Below are 25,334 nucleotides of genomic sequence, written 5' to 3'. Positions count from 1 at the left end.
ATAATACGTGACATTCCAACCAAAAGAATCTCACATAACAGAAATTTTACTCTGATAACAAGCATGGGCTGATAAATATAAACAAAGCAACATTAGGAATTTAATCATTGTACATTAAATGAACTGATTAGATGCAAAGTACTCCAAAAAAGGAAATTATAACCAAACACTGAAATTTCTGAGATCTTTAAAAAAAAAAGTATGGTTTAAAATTTTTTTCCTTTGATACAAGTCACAAACAGTTTGACCATTTCCAGAACACAGGACTTACCCACGTCTTCCCTAACTGTATGCTTTCTTTTTCTTGGCAATATCATATGCAACATTAAAGAAAGTTTCATTTGGGCCTAGCTTTACTTGGAAAATACACTTCCCTCCATCTCCCTACATTGTCACAAAAGGACAGTCTGATTCATGTAGCACTTGGTGTTGTCAAATGTAGTGGAATAAAAAAGCTGCAAGGTATTTTTGTGCAAATTGCTTGCCAACAGGTAAATGGGAGCACTTTTCATGTTAACCTGAAAATAACATGTGAGATATCTTTTAGGAAGATTATTTTAAAAGACTCAACCCAATCAATAGTTGAAAATAACATGTGACATAATCTTTTAGGAAGATTATTTTAAAAGACTCAACCCAATCAATAGCTGAATTTCCCCCAAGATCAAAAATTCCTTGCAGCTTTTTTATCCCACTACATTTGACAAGAGATGGAGGGAAGTATATTTTCCAAGTAAAGCTAGGACCAAATGTTAAAAACAGATGTCCAAAGGAGCTAAAAAGTCAAATACATTCCACTGATACACTACACTTAATCCTCTCTTCTCTACTCAATAGCACTCAAGCAGCTGAGCAGCCTCTCTTCCCTATATTGTCACTTTTTTGTTTCACGTGGGTCATTCTCATTAGGGTACAAAACAGGCTTTATTTTCTCCATCTTAAAAAAAATTCAAACCAAAAAAACTTTTTTTTACCCCATATCCTCTCTTGCTACCCCTCCATTTCTCTGTTACTCCTAACAAAGTATAATCTTGAAAGAATAGTCTACACTGGCTATCTCCAATCCTTCTCCCTGAGAATCCTCTACTCAATAATTCTCTCTTTGGATCACTCCAATAGACTTTGACCTTCACATAAACTACTTGCATGAAAGTCACCAAATACTGCTTCACTTGCCAAAAATGGTCAACCATGAAGTCTTATACCAACCTATCACAAGCATTAGACAGTTGGGTCATCTTGGCCTCATTAAAATATCATCTTCACTTGCTTTCTAGGACATCACACTCTTCCCTAACTATCTACTTCACCTTGGTCTTAACTGGTTCCTCCTTATCTCCCTTACCTTAAATGTTGCCTGAGCCCTAGGGAACTACAAAGTTGAGATCTCTTCTCAAACTACATGCATTTGTCAGGTAACATCCAAACTCTAGGCATCAGATACTATTATAGAATAAAGACTCCCAGATCCATGTGCTCAGTCTAGGCCTGTCTACTAGCTCCAAACCCACATCCAAATGTCTATCCAATATACACCCACTTGTATGTGATGGACAGGGAGGCCTGGCGTGCTGTGATTCATGGGTCACAAAGAGTTGGACACGACTGAGTGGCTGAACTGAACTGTACCTCCAATTTCAAACTTACCATGTCTAAAATTGAACTCCTTATCTCACTTACCTGCCATAAAACCTGTTATTCTGTTTTCCTTATCACAGGAAAGGGTAACTCCATCTTTCCACCTATTCTGGCCAAATTCCTGTTTCCTTCCACTTCTTTTTCTCACATGAAACATCAGATTCATCAGCAAATTCTACAGACACTGTCCTTCAAACTTAAACTACCATCACTTCTCATGACCCCAAAAATCATAACACTGGTCCAGGTCAACAATATCTCTTTCCTGGATTATTACAATACCTTATGAGTACCCCTGCTTCCATACTTGTATCCCTATAATTACTGCTAGGGATCTGCAAACTATGACTCGTGGACCAAATCCAGTTTGCTGCCTGTTTTTAAACAGACTCTACGTCAAGAATAAAATTGTACATTTTTAAATGGTTAAAAACTAATATCTCATTATGTGCTAAAATTATATGAAATTTAAATTTCAAATTCCATAAGTGTAAGTTTTATTGATCTACAACTACACCTAATAATATATCTCATCTATGGATGTTTTCAACCACTACAGCAGGGCAAGAGTTCAGACAGACCATAAGCCCTGCGAAGTCTATAATATTTACTCTCTAGACTTTTATAGAAAAGATTTGCCAATCCATGGTCTAACTAACACTATACCCACTCAGAGCATAAAAATCCTCTACTCAAAATCTTCCAGTTCCTCCCCATCTCATTCACTGTGAAGCTACATCTTTATAGACTAGACATCCCTAAAGACACGGAATTCAGCTACCTACAAACTCTTTCTTCTACTATTGTTCCCTTTGCTCAGTCTGCCCTAGCCATATGAGGTCCTGCTCCTTGAACATGTAAAGCAAAATCCTACTGCAGGGCCCCTCCCACTGCTCTTCCCTCTCTTTGGAAACTTAACCCAGATCTACATGGTTCATTCTCACTCCTCTCTGGTAATGGCCCAAATTTCGACTTATTAGTGAGGTCTTTCTCGATCAAACTGCTCCCAGTCCCTATTCCCAGTCTTGATTTCCTTCCTCTGCTTTTTTTCCATCTGACATACTATTTACTGTTTATTTTCCACTGTGTATTTCCTCTGCAACTTTTATCTTGTGTTTTTCATTACCTATTTTATTTTTTCCTAAGTTAGAATAATGCAGGGCATATTATATGCACTCAATATAATTTGCTATATGATTAATTTTAAAATAACCGTAAATAATTGAATTTCATCTTCTACAAAAAAATTTTAATAACAGAAAAATCAAAAGATTAAAAACTGAGTTCTGGAAAGTCATCCATCATCATCAACATCAATAAGCCGTGGAATAGATTAAACTTATAATACTAACACATTCAGACATATTGAGTATTTATTTCAGTAAGTATAATCAAGATTTTAATCACATGATAAATCTTACCTGCAACAGTAATACAAAGTGTTTACTTGCAAAATCCTGATTCTGCAGTCCACAGCATCCCAAACACAATACAGCCAAATTTCTTACTACAGGATGAACATTTATTATTCCAGGAAGAATCTAAAATGAATTAGAAATTAAAATAATTTTGACTAGAGGAAGAAATTTAAAACAGTATATTAAAAAGGTGGTCAAAATGAAAATTTCTGTAAGACCTCATAGATCTATTTTTTCCTCATAGATCTGCATTTCCATATATAGTCTATTAACTCAAAAAAGTAAATTGTTAAAACATAAGAATACAGTCAGAGCAAAATACAGTCTTTATATTCCCTCCACCTCCCCAAACTGACTCAATGGCTTCCCAGTGCTCAAAGAGAAGATAAAACTCCATATTGTGTAGTCTTTCCCAGTACCATCTCATACCACACTATCCCTTGCTCTTTATTCAGTTGATCTGATTTCAATGTCTCCCAATTGGTGCTATCTACTAGGGATATAATGCAAGTCACATATGTCATTTTAAATTTTCTAATAGCCACATTACATTTTATTCCAAAATAAAATATTATCAATACATGTAATCAATATTTAAAAATCGAGATAATATTTTTAGCTGTGGTTTCAAAAAAAATTTTATAAAAAAGTGAGATAACATGTTGTTTGTACTAAGTCTTTGAAACCTGATGTATTTTTCCATTTATCAATATATATATATTTACAATAGTTTTTAATAGTCACAGGTTTTTAATATTCACATGTTGCTGGTGGCTACAGTATTCACAAGAGTAAATCTATACCATTCTTCCCTTCCTTTTTCACATACTTAATATGCCCACTCAAATGTCACCTCAAGGTCACCCTCCATGAACAGATGAAACTCATTATCTTAAGTTAACATATGACCATAAAGCTTTTCTTCATAGCAATTATTAATGCCATAAGCTTTCACTTGTTTATTTGATTCATGTCCCCTCTCACTTGACCAAAAGATCTACCAAGGGCAGTCTACATGTGTTTTGTAAATCATGTATACTCTATCCTCAATACTGAGTGTATAGTACATAATATACTATAATGAACAATATTATATTTATTATAAAATTATTAATATTTATTCACTTTCATTTTTAAAGCACAGTAATTCCATTAAAATATTATTACTCCTGTATCTAAATACCTTATTCTAAAGGTCTAGAATCTTTAGACAGATTACTTTTATATATTTAAAATCATCATGACCATTCAATTTTGTATTCTTTATTTCCTCAATATTGTATGTGTTTTCCCACATATATATATGTCTTTGTAATTACTGTTTCAATTGTGTAGTTAATTATATCATAATTTATCATTCTCCTCCAACAGAACCAGACATAAAGCACACAGCAGAATTTTAAAATACTACTTTTCACTAGAGACATCTTCTTCCTTAAAATTAAAACTAAATCCTAGAGATTTAATAGATCTATGTTTAATCAGCTCTGGACTGTTGTAAATAATAATCGGATTTCTTTACTATATTCACAAACTCATGACAATCCAAGAACTAGATTTTAGATCACAATTGTTGGCTGTTTCTCACTAATCCCAAGTGAAAAAACCTTGGGGAAAATCCTGGAAGAGCTTGGATACATTTAAAATTTACTTTGGATAAGCAGAAATATTAAAAAAATACTCTAAGGCTGCATGTCTAATACCGTCACCATTCACCACATGTGGCTACTGAATACTTGAAATTTGATTTGTCCAAATTGAGATGTGCTTTAAGACTTAGTATGAAGAAAAGAATATAATTTTTATGTTGACTAACTGATGAAATTATAATATTTGGGGTATATTGAGTTAAATATATTAAAATTAATTTCACATGTTTCTTTTTAATTTTTAAAGGCAGCTACTAGAAAATTTAAAGTTAACAGGTGGTTTGCATTATATTTCTATCAGACAATGTTGTTCTAAGGCTTGCAGAATTTATATCCCTCTCCTGAGTAAAATGGAGATTACCTATGAAGGGTTACTTTAGTAAAAAGTCTCTTAAATATGCAGTAATAAACAAATTCCTTTCACAAAGCTTACAATGTAACTTTCTCAGTCTTTCTATACAGTAAGATTCTGGTACTTTAAATATTACTATTGTATCTCAGTATTCCTCTTACTATTCAAAAAATGAAGATATTCTGCATCTCTTGCCAGTATAAAATAATTTTTTCAAACTTTCTAAAAGAATAATTATAACTTATATACCAGGTCTTTTACATGCATTATCTTAATTCTCACAATATGAAGCAGCTACTACATTATTTCTTTCAACATACCAAAGATTCAATGATGCCATCCATGGTTGCACCTATACCTGTTGAAGTGGATATCTGCTTCAATAGTTCATAGCATAAAATAAGACACTTCTGTAGGGTTTCGGCATCATTCTAAAACAAAACACAAGATATTCTACGTTAGTAAGAATATAGTCTGCCCACCTCTCAAATATTTACTTTCTTAAGAGTATTTTTGTCTAAGACATGTTGTCTCTATACACATTCCCTGAACAACTTTAACCATTCACATAATTTACCATTTATGAGCTAGTTCAACTATTTTCTAAAGTTTCATATTCATATAGAAAACTGCCATAAGACATTTCCTCTTGTACGTCCAACAGGCTTTTTAAACTCAAAATGGCCAAAAGGGAACTAATTATTACCCACATCCTCCCTCCTGTCCAATATCCATAAATACTGCTGCCATCTACCCAGACATCCAAACCAAAAGACCTAGGATACACTCCTGACTCACTGTTTACCCTGTTACTAATTCCAAAACATGTTTCAACTCCATAACTTCTTTCCATATCCCCCATCATCATGTTCAGACCACAATCATCTCAATCCTACATTACTCTAGTCTTCAAACTAGTATGTCTGCATGAAATTAATTTCCTGAGTAACAGTGATCTTCATAAGACATAAATCTCATTTTTAGTTCTACACCATGATCTTTAAAAGGTCAACATGGTCAAACAGATGCCAAGAGTAAACATCGATATTTTAAGAATCACTGAGCTAAAATGGACAGGAATGGGTGAATTTAATTCAGATGACCATTGTATCTACTACTGTGGACAAGACTCCCTTAGAAGAAATGGAGAAGCCCTCATAGTCAACAAAAGAATCTGAAATGCAGTACTTGGGTGCAATCTCAAAAATGACAGAATGATCTTGGTTTGTTCCCAAGGCAAACCATTCAAAATCACAGTCATCCAAGTCTATGCCCTAACCACTAACGTTGAAGAAGCTGAAGTCGAATGGTTCTATGAAGACCTACAAGACGTTCTAGAACGAACACCAAAAAAAGATGTCCTTTTCTTCATAGAGGATTGGAATGCAAAAGGAGGAAGTCAAGACATACCTGGAGTAACAGGCAAGTTTGGTCTTTGACTAGAAAATGAAGCAGGGAAAAGGCTAAGAGTTTTTCCAAGAGAACGCACTATCATAGCAAACACCCTCTTTCAAAAACACAAGCAACAACTCTACATATAGATATCATCAGATGGTTGATATCAAAATCAGATTGATTATATTCTTTGCAGCTGAAGATGGAGAAGCTCTACAGAGTCAGCAAAAACAAGACCAGGGGAGCTGACTGCAGCTCAGATAATGAGACCCTTATTGCAAAATTCAGACTGAAAGAAAGTAAGGGAAACCACTAGGCCATTCAGGTATGACCTAAATCAAACTCCTTATGATTATACAGTGGAAGTGACAAGTAGATTCAAGGGATTAGATCTGATACAGAGTGTCTAAGGAACTAGAGGTGGAGGTTTGTAACACTGTACAGAAGGCAGTGATGAAAACCATCCCAAAGAAAAAGAAAAGCAACAAGGCAAAACGGTTGTCTGAGATGGCCTTACAAATAGCTGAGAAAAGAAGAGAAGTGAAAGGCAAAGAAAGGGAAAGACATAACCAACTGAATGCCGAGTTCCAAAGAATAGCAAGGAGAAATAAAAGAGCCTTGTTCAGTGAACAATGCAAAGAAACAGAACAAAAGGACAGAAAACACTAGAGATCTCTTCAAGAAAATTGGAGATTCAAGGGAACATTTCATGCAAAGATGGGTACAATAAAGGACAGAATTGGCAAGGACATAACAGAAGCAGAAGAGATTAAGAAGAGGTGGCAACAGAACTATATAAAAAAGGTCTTAATGACTGGGATAACCACAATGGTGTGGTCACTCACCTAGAGCCAAACATCCTGGAGTGTGAAGTCAAGTGGGTCTTAGGAAGCATTACTACAAGGAAAGCTAGTGGAGGTGATGGAATTTCAGCTGACCTATTTAAAATCCTAAAAGATGACACTGTTAAAGTGCTGCACCAATGTTAGCAAATCAGGAAAACTCAGCAGTGGCCACAGAACTGGAAAAGGTCAGTTTTCATTCCAATCCCAAAGAAGGGAAATGCCAAAGAATGCTCAAACTACTGCACAACTGTGCTCATTTCATAAGGTAGCAAGGTAATGCTCAAAATCCTTCAAGATAACCTTCAACAGTACATGAACCAAGAACTTCCAGATGTACAAGCTGGATCTAGAAAAGGCAGAAGAATCAGAGATCAAATGGCCATTATCCACTGGATCACAGAAAAAGCAAGAGAATTCCGGAAAAACACCTACTTCTGCTTATCTGACTATGCTAAAGCCTTTGACTGTGTGGAGTATAACAAAGTCTGGAAAATTCTTAGAGAGATGGGAATACCAGACCAACTTACCTACCTCCTGAGAAACCTGTATGAAGGTCATGAAGCAATAGTTACAACCAGACATGGAACAACAAACTGATTCAAAATTGGGGAAGGAGTACATCAAGGCTGTATATTGTCACCCTGCTTATTTAACTTCTATGCAGAGTACATATTTTGAAATGCTGGGCCAGATGAAGCACAAGCTGGAATCAAGACTGCCAGAAGAAATATCAACAACCTCAGATATACACATGATACCACCCTAATGGCAGAAAGCAAAGAGGAACTCAAAAGCCTCTTGATGAAGGTGAAAGAGGAGAATGAAAAAGTTGGCTTAAAACTCAATATTCAAAAAACAAAGATCATGGCATCCCATCTCATCGCTTGATGGCAAATAGACGGGGGGGAAGTGGAAATAGTGACAGACTTCTGTTTTCTTGGACTCCAAAATCACTGCGAATAGTGACTGCAGTCATGAAATTAAAAGACGCTTGCTCCTTGGAAGAAAAGCTATGACAAACCTAGACAGTGTATTAAAAAGCAGACGTCACTTTGCCAAATCAATAAGGTCCACCTAGTCAAAGCTATGGTTTTTCCAATAGTCATGTATGGATGTGAGAGTTGGACCATAAAGAAGGCAGAGCACTGAAGAATTGATGCTTTCAAACTGTGGTGCTGGAGAAGACTCTTGAGAGTCCTTTGGACTGAAAGGAGATCAAACCAGTCAATCATAAAGGAAATCAACCCTGAATATGGAAGGACTTCTTTGGAAGGACTGATGCTGAAGCTGAAGATCCAATATTTGGCCACCTGATGTGAAAAGCCGACCCACTGGAAAAGACTCATGCTGGGAAAGATTGAAGGCAGAAAGAGAAGGGGATGAGAGAGGATGAGATGGCTGGATGGCATCACCAAATCAATGGACTGAGTTTGAGGAAACTCTAGGACATAGTGAAGGACAGGGAAGCCTGGCATGCTGCAATCCACGGGGTTACAAAGAGTTGGATACAGTTTAGCAACTGAACAACAACAACATGATCTTCGGGTAAGGCACAATTTTTAAAAGATTGCTTATACAAGGCCTTTTAAAATTTTTCCCCCAGGTTTATCTCTTACCTCTTCCCGTCAATTCTATAGTCACATGGACCTTAAGTTTTTTTTAACATAACAGGCACTCTTTAACTTCTAGGCCTTCACACATGTCACTCCATCTGCCTATAACATTCCTCTAACAACTCATTGCAGAGAGATGACACAGAGTTCAGTAAAAGCACAACAAAACCACATGCCTGGGTCTGAATCCTGCCTCCACCATTTACTATCTATATAACTTCAGGCAAGTTACTTGCCTTCTATAAAATGAGGATAATTGTACTAATTCCACTAGGTCACAGTGAGAATCAAATGAATTCACACTCATGAATATGCCCCCCCCCGACACACACACACAAAAGAATCCTGTAACTACTAGCTTAAAAATTATTTTTCAAATCTCAAGTTAAACATTTATTCCTCTAGAGAAGTCAACACCACACTATGTGGTTTAGATGCCTCTCCTACCCTAACCTGGCTATAGCATTTATTACACTATTCTGTGATTATACTATAACAGATTCATAACCCTTAGATAGGACAAATGAACACATAAACGGTCAAGTCAAGTAAAGTTAAACAGATAATACTAATCATGACAGACCACCTTAGTTAAAATTTCTCTAATTCAGATCTGCAGTTTATATCATTTTTTCAGTTTCCATTTTCAATTTTTGCTTTAAATTTTCTCCTTAAATTTAAAAGCCCACTGAATTTGTCAAACAAAAGAAATAGCTACTAACTATGAAAATACAATTCAGGCATATCCACTGGGAAGGTGGGGTGTTAGAGCAGGGAAGTCTATGGCTACAGAACTCAATGACATAACTCACAAAACTCCCCTGTACAGTAAACTCTTCTTTATCCAGCTTTCTCTTCATGAGAATAATCAGAGACCATTACAGAGTGCTGAGAAGAGTTGCCCATGCTATACAGCAGGTTTTTATTAGTTACCTAGTTTATACAGTATCTCATTTAAAATAACAAAGTGACTTAGCTTTTTCTAAAACCAAAGAGTAATTAAACTTTAAAAAATATGTGTAACAATAGACATTCTATAGTTACATGTGTAACTATAGACATTCTTCTCCTAGCAGTGGAAAGATCATGAGTCTTCCACAAATAAGGGAAACGCATTTTCCTTTTCTAAATCATTCAAGACAAAATAAAACAAAAAACAAAGAGAAGGAAACCACTGGAAGGCAATTTTCCTTGGCAAGCAAGACAGACTCTGGATCCTGCTGCTGCTGCTAAGTCATTTCAGTCGTGTCCGACTTTGTGCAACCCCACAGACAGCAGCCCACCAGGCTCCCCCATCCCTGGGATTCTCCAGGCAAGAACACTGGAGTGGGTTACCATTTCCTTCTCCAATGCATGAAAGTGAAAAGTGAAAGTGAAGTCGCTTTAGATCCTAGGGATTAGCATGACAAGGGAGCAAATCAAATAAAGTCCTAGCTATAATAATTAAAGTTCATTAAAGCTTCTGAAGTCCAAAACAGAAAGGAACTGGCAGAAAAATATAATTTTCATATTATTTCATGGTACTGTTAAAAATCCCTCCAAAGGGAATATATTCTGGCAACTGAATTAGACAAACAAGGTTTAATTATGATGACTAATAGCAGCTGAAATTTACTGTAAAAAAGTTATCTATACCTTCTCTATGTGGACTTCCTTCATTTCATGTTGCTCTGTCTCTTTCAATAGGTTTATTTTGGCATCCTCTAATGCTTTTATTTCTTCTTTTAATTCTGATGCTCGATGAAAATCCTGTAAGGTAATGCAATTTTCCAAAGAGTCTTTTGCCTCAATAAGTTTAACTTTTATTTCGGCCATCTAAGAAAAGATATAAATTGTATAAACACCAAACAAAAACGATTAATACAAAATCTTAACAAACTAAACAGCATTATTAACATCTCAACCATCTACAAGTTTAATTAGTCGGGCACATATAGAAAAAGTTATAGTCTTCCTGAAACAGACTGGAAAATCTTTCAACTCACATAATCTGATAACATATTGACACTCTTATAGTTTAATAGTTAATCTATAATTTAACTTTGTGAGAGAAATTTTGAAAATGCACAAGAAATAAAAGACCTGCACACCTCCATTCTAGTCAAGCGTTTCTTTAACTTAGAGGAGAGTTACCTTAAGCTCTCTCTTTCTTGCATCAGCTGGATCATTATTAACACCAACAGTAACAATGGGTGCCCGAATCTCTGAGATAATTTCTGTAACCTGATAAATTATAATTCAGAATGTTTTAATATATGTTATACAACAGAAAATGACATTCACCTGTTACACAAAATTCCAAACAGTATCCACAATCTTTTGAAAAACAGAGCAAAATATATAAGCAAAAATGGTACACATTCTATTTCCTAGACAATTTTAGAAAAAAGTGACCAAACAATACATCTGACTAAAAACTCTTAATATTATGGGAAGGTAAATAGGCATATAGACACTGACGATAAATTCTCTTTCATACAGTGCTTAGAAACAGGAAAAAAATGAAAAAAGCCTGTAATCTTAGGTACCATAAAACTAAAATTTTCTGCCTCTAATCCTCAACTCCCTCTCTTATTAAGCTACAATGGGAGTGGAACACAATAAGAATACTCTTTAATTCTTCCTTTGGGTGCACAAGGCAGAATGACAGCAAACTAAACACTTTCCTTTCAGAGACACTAGGCATTGGAGTTGGCAGATTCAGGAAAAAGTTGCATCCCTAATGAAGGTACATTAAACAGGTCCTATATAACCACTAATTGTCAATGCTGTAGAAGGAATTTATATATTATCTGTATACGGAAGGGCTGGAAAAGACAACCTTTGAAGTAACTTGTGATTTACAATTTTATGAAAATCAATGATACAAGTCTGTCTTTTAGAATACCCCAGAGAAAAATAACAGTACTTGAAAATAGTAATATAATTTTAAAAAAATATTTTATTTATCTAAAAAAAATAAAGATACTTATTTTTAAGATACTTATTTACCAAGGACTTTACCAAAAACATACTTATTTACCAAGCACTTTATGAAAATTATTTCATGGAACAATAAAAAATAAATATTGTTATTCTTATTTTGCAAACAAAAATTCTAAATTAAATAATTTGGGTAAAGTCACAAATTCAGAAAGTGTCCAATGGGAAATGAACCCAAAGTGAAGAGGAACTAAAGAGCCTCTTAATGAGGGTGAAGGAGGAGAGTAAAAAGCTGGCTTAAAACTCAACATTAAGAAAAATAAGATCATGGCATCTGGTCCCATCACTTCATGGCTAATAGAAAGGGAAAAGGTGGAAGCAGTGACAGATTTCCCTTTCTTAGTCTCTAAAATCACAGGGGATGGTGACTATAGCCATGAAATTAGAAGACAACTACTTGGCAGGAAAGCCATGACAAACCTAGACAGTATGTTAAAAAGCAAAGACATCACTTTGCCAACAAAGGTCCACATGGTTGAAGCTATGGTTTTTCCAGTAGTCATGTATGGATGTAAGAGCTGGACAATAAAGACGGCAGAGCTGAAGACCTGATATTTTCAGACTGTAGTGCTGGAGAATACTCTTGAGAGTCCCTTGGAAAGCAAGGAGATCAAACCAGTCCATCCTAAAGGAAATCAGTCCAGAATATTTATTGGAAGGACTGATGCTGAAGCTGAAGCTCCAATACTTTGGCCACCTGACGGGAAGAATCGACTCATTGGAGAAGACCCTGATGCTGGTAAAGATTGAAGACAGAAGAAGAGGGCAACAGAGGATAAGATGGTTGGATGGCATCACCGATTCAATGGACATGAACTTGGGCAAACTCTGGGAGGTGGTGAGGGATAGGGAAGCCTAGTGTGCTGCATGCAGTCCATGGGGTAACAAAGAGTTGGAAACAACTTGGCCACTGAACAACAACAAATGTATAAATTCAGCTGGCTCTCAAACCTAGCAACCAATGCCTATGCCACGCCTTCCCTAAACTGCTCCATTTCAAACTGAATCAACACAATGATAGGCAGAGTAAAAGAAGAAAAGAAATATTTTTTAAAATGTGTGTGTGAGAGGGACTGGGTTTTAAGAAGTTCAAAAGCTACACAAAGAGACAAAACTGAAACAAAAGCAATTAAAGACAAAGCCAAAAGCACTGAAAACACAATTAACATTCAATGTTATTGACCAAAAGCTTTTATTTCTATCAACAATGAAGAAAATTACTTACAATTTGTATTCTCTTATTATCATCTATAATGATGTGGAGCAGTCTCTCAACAAGAAAAGAAATTAGGGATATTGGGACGGTAGGTAGAGTAAGAATCTCCTGTAAGATACTCAGCAATCGTTTCCTAAATTCAAGAAGAACTATTTTAATTTCAATACAAAAAGAGAAACACATTATATTTTAACCTATTCTGCAGACTTAATTTGTCTTTTTTATATTTATCTCTATAGGTACAAAAATATATGTACAGACTTTAAGCCAAAAATTCACATTCTGAAAAAAAAATTTATAAATGACCCTAATAATCTTTCATAAATCAACATGATGAAATGACAAAATACCATAAGTGATTCAAATAATTTATACCACATTTATTATAGAGAGGACTAATAATACTAACAGAAAATTTTAAGCAAAAACCTGCAACTTTATTGTTTATTCTGATGAAATTGAATTAGAAACTCATATTTCCATATACATATAACAGAGAAGAGAAACAGAGACAGTATGTATTTTTGCTTATATACTCCATATATGTGTTATATATGTAAGAGGAAAGAAAAAACTTCATATAATACTTTAGAGACCTAGGTTAAATACATTTAATCATATGGTAATGACTGTATTTTAACAAAGACTATTAGGAGAGCAAGTTAGAACATTTAATTTAAATGTACCTTCCTCCTTCTTCATTGGTATCCAAAGACTTGATAATTAGAATCAATTGTTGACCTATGAATTCTTTTGTCATCAAATTGCCAATATAGGAAAAATCACCTCTCTGTTCTTCATTAACAACTGGAATGCTTCGAATATAACTAAAACAAGCACAATTAATAAAATGTAGAATTTGTTACAAAACATTGAACAGCTCCCCATTAAGTGAGAAAAGGGTCATTTTATGCCCTTATCAGTCCCAAGATCTATATATGGACATTTTATACCATGTGATACTAATGTGATTTAGAAACTAAATTCTGTGTTATTGTCATGAACTTTTGTGAACTTAATGGCTTGATTCAAAAGAACTTGGAAATATATTTTCATTAAAAATACACATTTCCTATGGGAAATTTTCAAAAGGTACATATTTATATCTCTTAATATTACTAATTATTTCAATGTCACTAGTATTCTCAGTTATAAAGTTCTAAATCTCTTCTCCAAAAATACAATTATTCAGAAAGAGCCTGTCTTCCCTCATCATCCTTAATCATTATTTTGTTTAAAAGAATAATAGTATAAATAACAATTAAGTCGTTACCCATAAGGGCTTCCCTTGTGGCTCAGCCAGTAAAGAATCTGCCTGAAATGTGGGAAACCTGGGTTCAATCCCTGGGTTGGGAAGATCCCCTGGAGAAGGGAAAGGCTACCCACTCCAGAATTTTGGCCTGGAGAATTCCTTGGACTATATAGTCTATGGGGTTGTAAAGAGTCACAATGACCATTTAAAAAATTTAGAAAAAAACAGATAGCTTCGTGAATTTGTATTACCTTGCTTGAGGGCTTTCCTGGTGATTCAGATGGTAAAGAATCTGCCTATAATGCTGGAGACCTGGGTTGGATCCCTGGGTCAGGAATATCCCCTAGAGAGGGAAATAGCTATCCACTCCAGTATTCTTGACTGGAGAATTCCATGGACAGAGGAGCCTGGTGGGCTACAGTCCTTGCTTAGGGTCCTATTAATCACTATACTGTTCTTATTCTAGTATAATTGCTACCAAGCAAGCACTGTCAACCACACTTTTACTTTTACTGTGTGTGTGTGTGTGTGTGTGTGTGTGTGTGTGTGTGTGTGCGCGCGCTCAGTTGCTCAGTGGTCTCTGACTCTTTGTGACCCTATGGACTGTAGCCTGCCAGGTTCCTCTGTCCAAGGGATTATCCCAGCAAGAATACTGGAGTGGTTTGCCATTTCTTCCTCCAGGGACTTCCTGACCCAGGGATTAAATCCGCATCTCCTGTGGCTTCTGCATTAGCAGGCAGATTCTTAACCACTGAGCCACCAGGGAATCCCTTTAATTTTTTACTATCACTGCCTAAATTAGTCATTTACAACCCGCACCTAGATAACATTCAAGAGCTTACCAGAAGTTCTTTTTTTTCCTGTGAAACAAAAAAAGCTATTTAAAAGCAAAATAAAGAAAGAGTTTAAATAGATTATGAGTTTAAACTTACACAACTAGGTGCTGTTAGGTTGGAATTTATGAAATGACTCATTAGAAAAGACCCTGATGCTGAGAAAGACTGAAGGCAGGAGAAGGGGACGACAGAGAACAATACAGTTGGATGGCATCACGGTCTCAATGGACCTGAGTTTGAGCAAGTGCCAGAAGATGGTGAAGGACAGGAAGCCTGGTGGGCTGCAGTTCACTGGGCTGCAAAGAGTCAGAAACAACTGAACAACAACAATATAGATGGAAAATGTGTCATTTTAAACTGTCAACAAAAGTCAAGTTATAGATACTGCAGAATTCTATATGATGAATAAATGAAATGACTCATAAAATGACAGCCAAGAGTAAATAAAAGCTCATCAATCTACAGCAATATTAGGAACTTCAAACGTATCAGCCACCTTTTGGAATCTGGCAGGAAACTAAGCAAAAGCTACAAAACTGATAATTATCAAAATCTATAAAATCAGTAGAGTTGCTGATTTCTGACACGCTAAAAAACCTTCACTCAACTTTGGATCCCTCCCTACTTTTCCATCCCAGCTTCAGCATAGCATTAAGACTTTGGGTATCTTCAAAAATAAATTCAGAGTAGTTATTTCATTAGTAATTACAAATCCTGAACTGCATAAATAGAACTTAAAATAGACCCAGCAATTTTAATTACCATGAAATCTATTCTCAACCATTTTTACAGGTAATCATTATAATGAAGAGACCACTCAAGAAAGTCTTTTTTAAAATTCTCTAAGAATTTATATTTAAGCTTTCTAAAAACTGTATGTGTCCCTTTTCCTTACTCAAATTTAATAAGCCTCATTTAACATCCCCAATTTCTCTCTTTATGTGAACACCTCAATTAACAGGACATTGTTTCCTATTAGCAATTGTTTCCTATTAGTGACTCCCATTAGAGTCACTGACTCTTTCTGTTACAAAATGTTACAAAATGCCTGAAAATTTGAGATTATCAAGAAACAATTTTTCCATTTCATTTTGCTTCTGTTCCTGAGAAAACTATTTCTATCTAATGACACTGCTCCAAAAAGAAAATCATCCTGTTTAAGTATTATTTTAATAATTAAATATAATCTTTAAATCTTATCATAAGTGAAAAAACCAAGTTGATTCAAGTAAATTAATTAAAAACTTATAAAGCAACAAAGGATATATAAAAATCACTGATCTCTCAAAGTCAGAACTGAACTCTTCACAAGAAAATCTGTGAAGCAGTCTTTGAGATGTTTTCCCTTTGTTATTTAAATATTTAACATAGCCTCATGCTTTCTTGTATTTTCTCAATCTATGAGCATTTATTACTTTTATGTAAACATGTGTTATTAAACACCGCATCAAAAACCTATTCATTTTGGCCCTTTGCTGTTCACCTGAGCTATCACAACATTGTTAATCGACTATTTGTTGTTGTTCAGTTGTTCAGTTGTGTACGACTCTTTGCCACCCCATGGACTGCAGCACGCCAGGCTTGCCCTGTCCTTCACCATCCATATCCCAATACAAAATAAAAAGTTTAAAAAATAAATCATTTCTTTTTGGAACATTTCAACATGGCCCAAACTGCACTATAATGAATATTCCAATTAAAGCCTGAAGTAATCATTAAAACTCTAAGTAGATTCCCACGTTTCTCGTGTTACTATGAGCTCAAGCTCTAAGTCTCCATATTGGCTCACATTTAAGATATTTTTAAGTTCAATGTTTTGCATACAAAACTCAAACACATTCTTAGCTTTGCTCTCTAACTTATATGTGGAGCCACTATAAGCAAAAGCTTTCCTGGTGGCTCAAATGGTAAAGAATCTGCCTGCAATGTGGAAGACCTGGGTTCGATCCCTGGGTCTAGAAGATACCCTGAAGAAAGCAATGGCTACCTACTCCAGTATTCTAGCCTGGAGAATTCCATGGACAGAGGAGCCTGGTGGGTTCCAGTTCATGGGGTTGCAAAGAGTCAGACAGGACTGAATGACTAACACTTTCACTTTCATAAGCAAAAGCATAATTCTATATTTCCAAAAAAAAGAATTCATGCCCATAATTCATATTGTATGAAAAGCTTTTTTAAAAAAATGCATCAAAACCAGGACCTCCTGGTAGTCCAATGGTTAAGACTCTCCGCTTCCACTGAAGGGGGCACAGATCCACTCCCTGGTTGGGGAACTCAGATCCCCACAAGGTCCAGTCAAAAAAAAAAGGGGCACCAAAATCATGAAGTTAAAAAATCTACACACCAATATCCATTAAAATAAATAAATAAATAAATATATATATATATATATATAAAACCTTTGGCCCAGCAATTCCACCTCTTGGAATCAACTCTACAAAATCCCAAACAAACATAAAAATGTAAAGAAAGTTTAAGACACTTTTATCAGTGAAAACTGAGAATATCCTAAATGTCCATCAACCATCAAGAGAAGAGCAAATTAAATATTACCACCATACTATGAGGTGACATGCTGTTAAAACTGTGATAGACTTGTATGTACCAATATATAATGATCTCATGTATCAGCAGTTGAAAAAAAAAGCAAAGATATGTATAGTCTGTGTCATAGTTTCAAAATTATGCATTTAATGTGTGTCTCTAAATGCAGAGAAAGAGGGTTTGGAATTGTATGCCCCAAACTGTTTAGATATCAACTCTATGGAGATTGAGGAATTAGGAGATAAGAGGAAACATATTTATTCTATGTACTTCTGTATTTGAATTTTTGACAATGCATTCATGTTTTACTTATACAAGTTTACTTGTATAATTGTAAAGTGATCTAAGTAGAAATCAGGGTAATTCAAATAAATAAAAGATATTTTGAAAAAACTTTTTAACAAACAAAAAGCCAAACAGTAACAATTTTAATAAATACTAAAACTGGCCACAGGGATCCACCCAGTCAATTGGAAAACTATTGCTTGCCCATGCACCAGATCCAGCCTGTTCCCTGTTTTTGTACAGCATGAAAGCTAAGATTTTTACATCTTTAAATGACATACATATAAATACATAAGTAAAAATATGTACATGTGAAAATTACATGAAATTCAAATTTTAGTGTCCATAAAAGTTAATGAAAGTTTTATCAGAAAACAGCCAGATCTATTCATAACGTATTTTGTGGCTGCTTTTGCAGAGCCACAGCAAATTGAGTCACTGCAAGAGAGACAGTATGGCCCACAGAAATATTTACTACCTGGCAGTTAGAAAAGGTTTGCCAACAAATTTCAAAAGGGAGCACACCATTATCAACCTTACAAAAAATGTTCATCATCACATCTGAACAATTTTAAGAAAATGTCCCAAAACATACTGACTTTGGTCTTTTAGTATACTGAGCAGCACAGGATATTCTCTAGAAAGTCTCAGTGTGCATACCTATTTTTCCTTGACTGTCCAAAAAACTGGATTTTAACTTATTCTTAATCAAGCATGGCTCTGAGGGAAGGGGCTGGAAAGTTAACACACAACAACACAAGTACAACAAGACCACAGTCCACAGCAAAGGAAAAAATTTTACCTCAGTAAATACTCTGCATATATTACAGGCTCTGGCAAAATCTGCTCTAAAAATTCTTCACCTTCTTCTCCTTTTGATTTCAAATGTTCACAAAGGACACGCCAATACAAAGCAAATTCAGGAGTTAACGTATCTGCTGGAATCAATTTCCTTCATTTAAAAAGCAAAGAATAAAAGATATCTTAATACCCAGTAAAAATCTGAACACACAAAAAATTTGAACCAAGTAGAAAACTGGGAATAAGCAGCCTTGATTTATAACCACCACCTCTTTCATTGCAAAGCCATTAATTTATCCACACAAAAAAAGAATGAAGATATTTAGACAAAAAGGAAAAAGACTCAAATAAGCAAACATAAGGGGGATGCATGCTGTTGGACTTTTCATGGTAGGCCTAATGCAAACATAAAAGTAATAAAACAAAACAAAAAATGCAAAGTGTCCTAAGGGGTGAGTTCTTATATAGAGAGGAAAAAAAGGGAAAAAAGACATTCACCAGAGTAAAGAAAACCTAAGAGGTCTCAGTAAAAGATGTCGATACAATCTTAAGTAATGGTAAAAGGGACTACTTTTAAGTACAGAAGTTCATCAATTATCATATTTCAAATAATGAACACTTTATATACCTCCCATCACTATTTTTACAGATTTCTGTCAGTTCATTAAGAGGAGTCACGGAAAACAAGGCATTGAGAACAGAGACTGCTACTTCAGAAGAATTTTCCACATCCAATCGATGAAGAAACTCTAATATATTTCCTTCAGTAAAACGTAACCAGCCTTGGAGAAGATGCTTCTGCATTGCTTGTTTCACAGCATCTGTTAAGTCATTGGAAACATAGGTGAACAAAGTCCCCCTCTAGCTTCTATCTCCTATATTTTTTGTGCTTTAATTAATTTTTATCAAATCAATGTTAACATTAAGTCAACATTTACTACAAAAATGAAACCAGACAGAGACAAAACAAAGCGTATTAAAGAAAAAATTAAAAGAACAATGATATTACAAGTCACTATGATCCTCACTTTCAAGTGAAAATGGAAAACGTCAGAACCAAATACATAACCACTACCACAGCCTTCTCTCATTGAGTTCACTGGGCTTCAGATGTTAGTTTAGACTATATATATAATACCTATTATTTCACTTGTTGCCTGACTTCATGTATTATACGACTGATATTTGCAGTAGTGAATTATACAAGCAATATGACTGAAAAACCTTATTCTTAGTTTTTAAAGTCATCCTAGTTATTAGTCCTTCAAACTCAGGTTTTCTTGCTGTTGCAAAATTAAGCCATTGGAGACTTCTCATGGAGTTTGAAAATTTAAAATATATCATTCCTCATATCACTGCTGTAAGTCAATTCTCCAATTATAAAAGAGAAAAGGTGGGAAACAGGGAAATTACACTGGTCTGACCATTTCTACTTGTTTTAGATGTACAGAACACATTCATAGCAGGATATTCACAAAAGGGATAAGACAGCTTTTTTTTTTTAAAAGAGAGAGGGCTGAAAAAGAGATTCTGCCCTACTGCTGATGTAAGTTATCTTTACAGCCTTAAACTCTAGTTTCTCCATACACCAAACACAGAAAAAAACAAACTGTGCTACTTCTAAGTACCAAGATCTTGAAAAATGTCTTCTATACAATATACCTACATAAACTTTGACAGGCTGTAGAAATGATAGATTTACCTGATCTAATTTATTAATAGGACACTCTTTCCTAAAACTTTTAGTTTGACCTCAAAATCTACTAAAGTTTTATGTATAAAGATGTTTAAATTACCTGATCGGTCATTGAGACCTTGTTGAAGGAGCATTACTCTCTGAGCAATGGACAGAGCTCTCATGTGAACCTTTTCAGCTAAAACCTTTAAGAGATAATAAAAAATAGCCATTAAACTCAATATAATTTATGTGTTTTACAACTAATAATATCTCCTTCACCTAAGAAAATTATCTACAATCTCCAAAAAAATTAATACCTGGCAACACATTAATATAACAGGATTCTACCTAAATTATTTATACTCTGTCCATAAAAATCTCAATTGAAGAAATTACTACATGCCAAATATTTTTCAAAAGTATTTTAAGAATACAGGTTCTTGTCTTTTTAAGAACAGGTCTACACAAGACACTGGACTTATTTACCTGATAAGCCAACTTTCTGACAGTTTCTTTCACATCCTTGGTGCGCCCAACAATTTTTGGCAAAGTCTTCGCTGATGGCGCAATACACGATAACACTGCCCGCCTAACTTCTGGGTTTGAATCATTTTCAATCAAAGTAGCATATGCTAAAAATAGAGTAATACATTTTAGTACAGCAACAAAATATTTCTTTAGCCATAGTCATAAGATAGCCCATATTTCGTAATCTTTATAACGATAAAAATACTATATTTTAGTCTTACACATTTAATTTTAGCTGAAGATTCTTTTCTGCCAACATCCTTTGAAAAAGACAGAATGAGAAAGCAGTCAATGGACTGGGCATAAAGGCTAAAACTGAAAACAAATAATCCTAAAAATCATGGAAAATCCATCATTCAGATTATGTCTTTGCTACTAAAGATTCAGAAGAAAGTCTAAGCTGGAAGGCAGTTTATTTTAAAGTAATATGGCTTTTATAAAGAGGTCATTATTTTAATTTCTAATGAACCTAAAAGGAGAGAACTTCTGGTTTTGCTGAACAAAATTCATTTCCTGTATTTAAATACTTACCTCTATTTCTCAGATTTTCCTCTGCTTTATAATCAAGTATATGTTAACTATTAAACATATATATTTTACACATTATTATGTCCTTCATTTAATACCAAAAAATACCAACTACCACGAGTTATTAAAATTATAAAGCTAGTAATAGAGACAAAGAGAAAAACAAATCAGAAGAGTTCCCAAAAAAAGCTTAGGCATACATAGAAAAGTGGAATATGACTCTCTTTGCAAGCAGAGGTAGAGAAAGATTTCTTAAATAAAACAAAGTACAAACCATAAGAGATTGGTAATTTTGACATTAGGAATTTTTCCAACAAAAGACATAGTGAAGCAAGTGAAATAATCCATCTAAAGTAGGAAGATCTACAATCCAGATAACCCAATGGCTTCCCTTCGGAATATATAAAGAACTCCAATTAATAAGATAAGTCAAGAGAAAAATGAGCAGAACACATTAACAGGCATTACACAGAAAAAATAAAATTGGTTGCTAAATATTTGAAAAGATGCATAACAATGATGTATGATACATATAACCAGATAAACAGAAATTTTAAAATATGACAATATTTGGTATTGGAAAGGATAGGGCTCAATGAACACTTTTATACAGTTATTGGAAATATAAATTGATAAACTGTTTTGTAGAACACCTGCACCTTATCCAATAAAGCTCATGACATACACCAACAAGTCAACCCTTAGGTATACATCCCACAAAGATTGTGCACCAGAACCCATGTATAAGAAAGTTCACAGCAACAACACTGTATTTTAACAGGGAAAAAAAAATGCAAACAACTAGAAGGTCCATCAATATCAGAAACAATATAATTGTCTTATACTCATACAGCAGAATGTTGTAAGTCAGCAAATAAATATATCAACATGGACGAATGTTAGAAATAATGTTGAGAGCACAGAAAAATATAGTATGATTCACAAAACACACAAAACGATAGACAAAACTTAACATTATTTAGAGGTTTATACATGTGGTTGGGCTTCCCAGGTGGTAGTAAAGAATCTGTCTGCCAACACAGGAGATGATCCCTGGATCAGGAGATCCCCTGGAGGAGGGCATGGCAACCCACTCCAGGATTCCTGCCTGAAAAAATCCATGGACAGAGGAGCCTGGTGGGCTACAGTCCATGGGGTCGCAAAGAGTCAGACACGACTGAGTGACTGAGAACATACACACATGTGTTTAACTGTTCAAACAAACAAAAGGCAAGAGAATAATTAAACCAAAATTCAACATAATCATTAATTCAGAGGGAGTGTGACAGAACTGGAGTGGGACCTCAGATAGGCTTCAAAGGTACTGATGATATTCTGTTTTAAGTTGGATGGTGGCTACTTGAGTATAAGATTTTTCTTAATATAAGTTTCAAAATCATATTATATACATGTACATATATATGAACTATACTCTTCCATAATATCATAATAAGAAAATTAAACTGCTGAGAATTTAACATAATCAATGAAACTGAAAAAGGATTTAGGGAGCTATACATACCATTAACCACTGGGCATTCATCATCTTTGGGATCCTGAAGGCGTGAAACAGCAAGAACTGCCTGTATCCTTACATTTGGAACTTTATCTTTCAATCTAATAAGCATGGCTTCATTAATTTTATCAAACAAATCATCATCAATCTGGGCATTTTCTGGCATATTTCCCAACAGCTTGTTTATGAGCTGGCACGCTCTAAATCTAACTGCATTGCTGTTTGCTTCATGAGACTAAAACAGAAACAAATCAAAATTTATTCCAAGTCACATACCATTATTAACTTGCAAAAAAACCTTGATCCATAGGCATATTAAATACACATTACATACCACAAAGACTCAAAATATACATTGTCTAAAGTATTCACTAAATTACAAAAGCATATTCCTCTTTGTAGGAACTCTCACTTCTAAAATAGAGAACCCATTTAAAACAAATGTTTATGAGAATTGGCTTAGAATGGTCATTAAAAATTTAATGCAGTTATTTTTAAAAGTCCACATTTTAATCTTAATGACAGTTCTAATATTTCCATTTTCTCAATTATCAGATATTTAATTCTCTAAGATGCACAAACTCCTATGGCCCTTTTAAAATAGCAAAATTTTCTATACTATTCTCCTGAAATTCTAGTTTTCCTATACCTTTAATAGAAAAGTAAGCAAATAATTTAAAATGCCACCATCCTCCTCCTCCTCTTCATCATTTTCCATATCTGATTGGTGAAATGAAGTAACAAACTTTGCGGCAAATTCTATTACTCTTTCCACAGCTGGTTCTCGTTTATAGACCACCATAGCATATTTAAGGTAATGAACAAACTCCTCATGAAAACCTGTTTTGTCATCCACCTGAAAGAGAAAAGAAACCCTTCAAAAACTGCATGGATTAAATCCTTTTTTCTCAACATTACTCTAAAACGCTGAAAACACCAGCCCTACCACAAACTAAAATCATTATTTAGTAAACTCTCAATTATCCAAACCACCAAAGAGGAAATAAATCTGCACAAATCTCTCTCTAGAGAAATGTACTTCTCGCAGGAAGAAAACAAACGTGAATCTTGACAGTGAAAAGAATTCCTCCGTTATTTTTTTCAACACTCCTTAATTCTCCATATGATGCCTTGGTACCAGTTTAGTAAAAATCTGCTTCTTTATGAACAATCCAAAATCAATAACAGCATCTGCATTTTACCGAGTTACCTTTAATGTGTGTGGGCAAGTAGTCGCTGCAGTTCGGTCTGACTTTCCGACCCTATGGACTATAGGAAGTGCCAAGTTCCTCTGTCCATCGAATTCTCCAGGCCAAGAATACTGGAGTGGGTTGCCATGCCCTCCTCCAGGGGATCTTCCCGACTCAGGGATTGAACCCGAGTCTCCTGAGGCTCCTGAACTGCAAGCGGATTCTTTACCGCTGAGCCACCGGGGAAGCCCATTACCCTTCGTATTACACAGCAATTCCTTTCCGATAACAACTTTCACATCCTGTCTCATATCCTCAAGCCCTATTATACTGACATAATTTTTCTAGCACCTCAGGATAATTTATTTTCCCGAAATCCATTGTCCTATTCGTCTCAAGGCTTCATTCAAAAGGAAGCAAACAGTATTTACGTGACTAGGAAGAGTCTGGTGCCAACAATTTGCTAATTGGTGATGTGATGCAATTTCACCGTGGCGCAAGGTTTAAGTAATTAGATGTGGGCGGTGACCAGAAGGACAACAACCGTTGAGCCACCGCGTTCAGGACCCAAGATGCAGCCCTACACTAGGTCGACCCGGTGCGCGCAAACATTTCTCTTAGATTCGCCGCCAGAGAATTAACGGTCCACGCCGTAGGCCTCTTCGAACCGGGTCTGGAAGGTTGAAGAGCCTGGAGTCGTGGTGAGATTAGTCGGGAGGGTAGCGGGAAGCTCCTCGGAGAGAGCCCGGGGAGGGGAGAGGCAGGGGCCCCGGACCGCGGGCGGCCGCGCTTACCGAGCCGTAGGTGCGGTTCAGCGCCACCACCAGCTTCGCCTGGTTCTGGTGAGGCTGCTGCGCCAGCTGGAAGGCCTCCTTAATCGGCAGCAGTCTCTTCTCCTTCCCCATGGCGCCAGTACCCGGCCGAGACGAAGCCTGTTCACGTTCGCCTACAGCTGGCCAGACGGACCAAAGGCCTCATCTCCACTGGGAAGCCGACAGTCGAGGGCGTGGTTACCGCCAAAGCTTTCAAACAACTCCCGCGGGAGAAGGCAATACCGCGAGACTACCG

The 25,334-nt window shown here is 35.5% G+C and overlaps 1 protein-coding gene across 1 annotated transcript in view; it reads right to left on the bottom strand.

Moving 5' to 3' along the window:
* Positions 1-25,304, bottom strand: part of NCAPG (non-SMC condensin I complex subunit G) — a 46,174-nt gene extending 20,870 nt beyond the window's left edge. Inside the window, exons 1-13 of the mRNA XM_040237915.1 lie at positions 25,061-25,304; positions 23,726-23,932; positions 23,083-23,311; positions 20,991-21,136; positions 20,623-20,707; positions 19,455-19,647; positions 18,828-18,977; positions 13,795-13,935; positions 13,118-13,241; positions 11,044-11,133; positions 10,546-10,725; positions 5,378-5,488; positions 3,060-3,179 (exon numbers count right to left, since the gene is read on the bottom strand). Coding sequence (XP_040093849.1) covers positions 3,060-3,179; positions 5,378-5,488; positions 10,546-10,725; positions 11,044-11,133; positions 13,118-13,241; positions 13,795-13,935; positions 18,828-18,977; positions 19,455-19,647; positions 20,623-20,707; positions 20,991-21,136; positions 23,083-23,311; positions 23,726-23,932; positions 25,061-25,171 — 1,887 coding nt within the window. The 5' untranslated portion in view covers positions 25,172-25,304. The remainder of the gene's footprint in view (positions 1-3,059; positions 3,180-5,377; positions 5,489-10,545; positions 10,726-11,043; positions 11,134-13,117; positions 13,242-13,794; positions 13,936-18,827; positions 18,978-19,454; positions 19,648-20,622; positions 20,708-20,990; positions 21,137-23,082; positions 23,312-23,725; positions 23,933-25,060) is intronic.
* Between the last annotated feature and the right edge of the window lie 30 nt (positions 25,305-25,334).

Source organism: Oryx dammah, unplaced genomic scaffold (assembly GCF_014754425.2).
Source record: "Oryx dammah isolate SB20612 unplaced genomic scaffold, SCBI_Odam_1.1 HiC_scaffold_3, whole genome shotgun sequence".
NCBI lineage: Eukaryota > Metazoa > Chordata > Mammalia > Artiodactyla > Bovidae > Oryx > Oryx dammah.
This window is presented reverse-complemented; position numbering and strand designations above follow the sequence as displayed.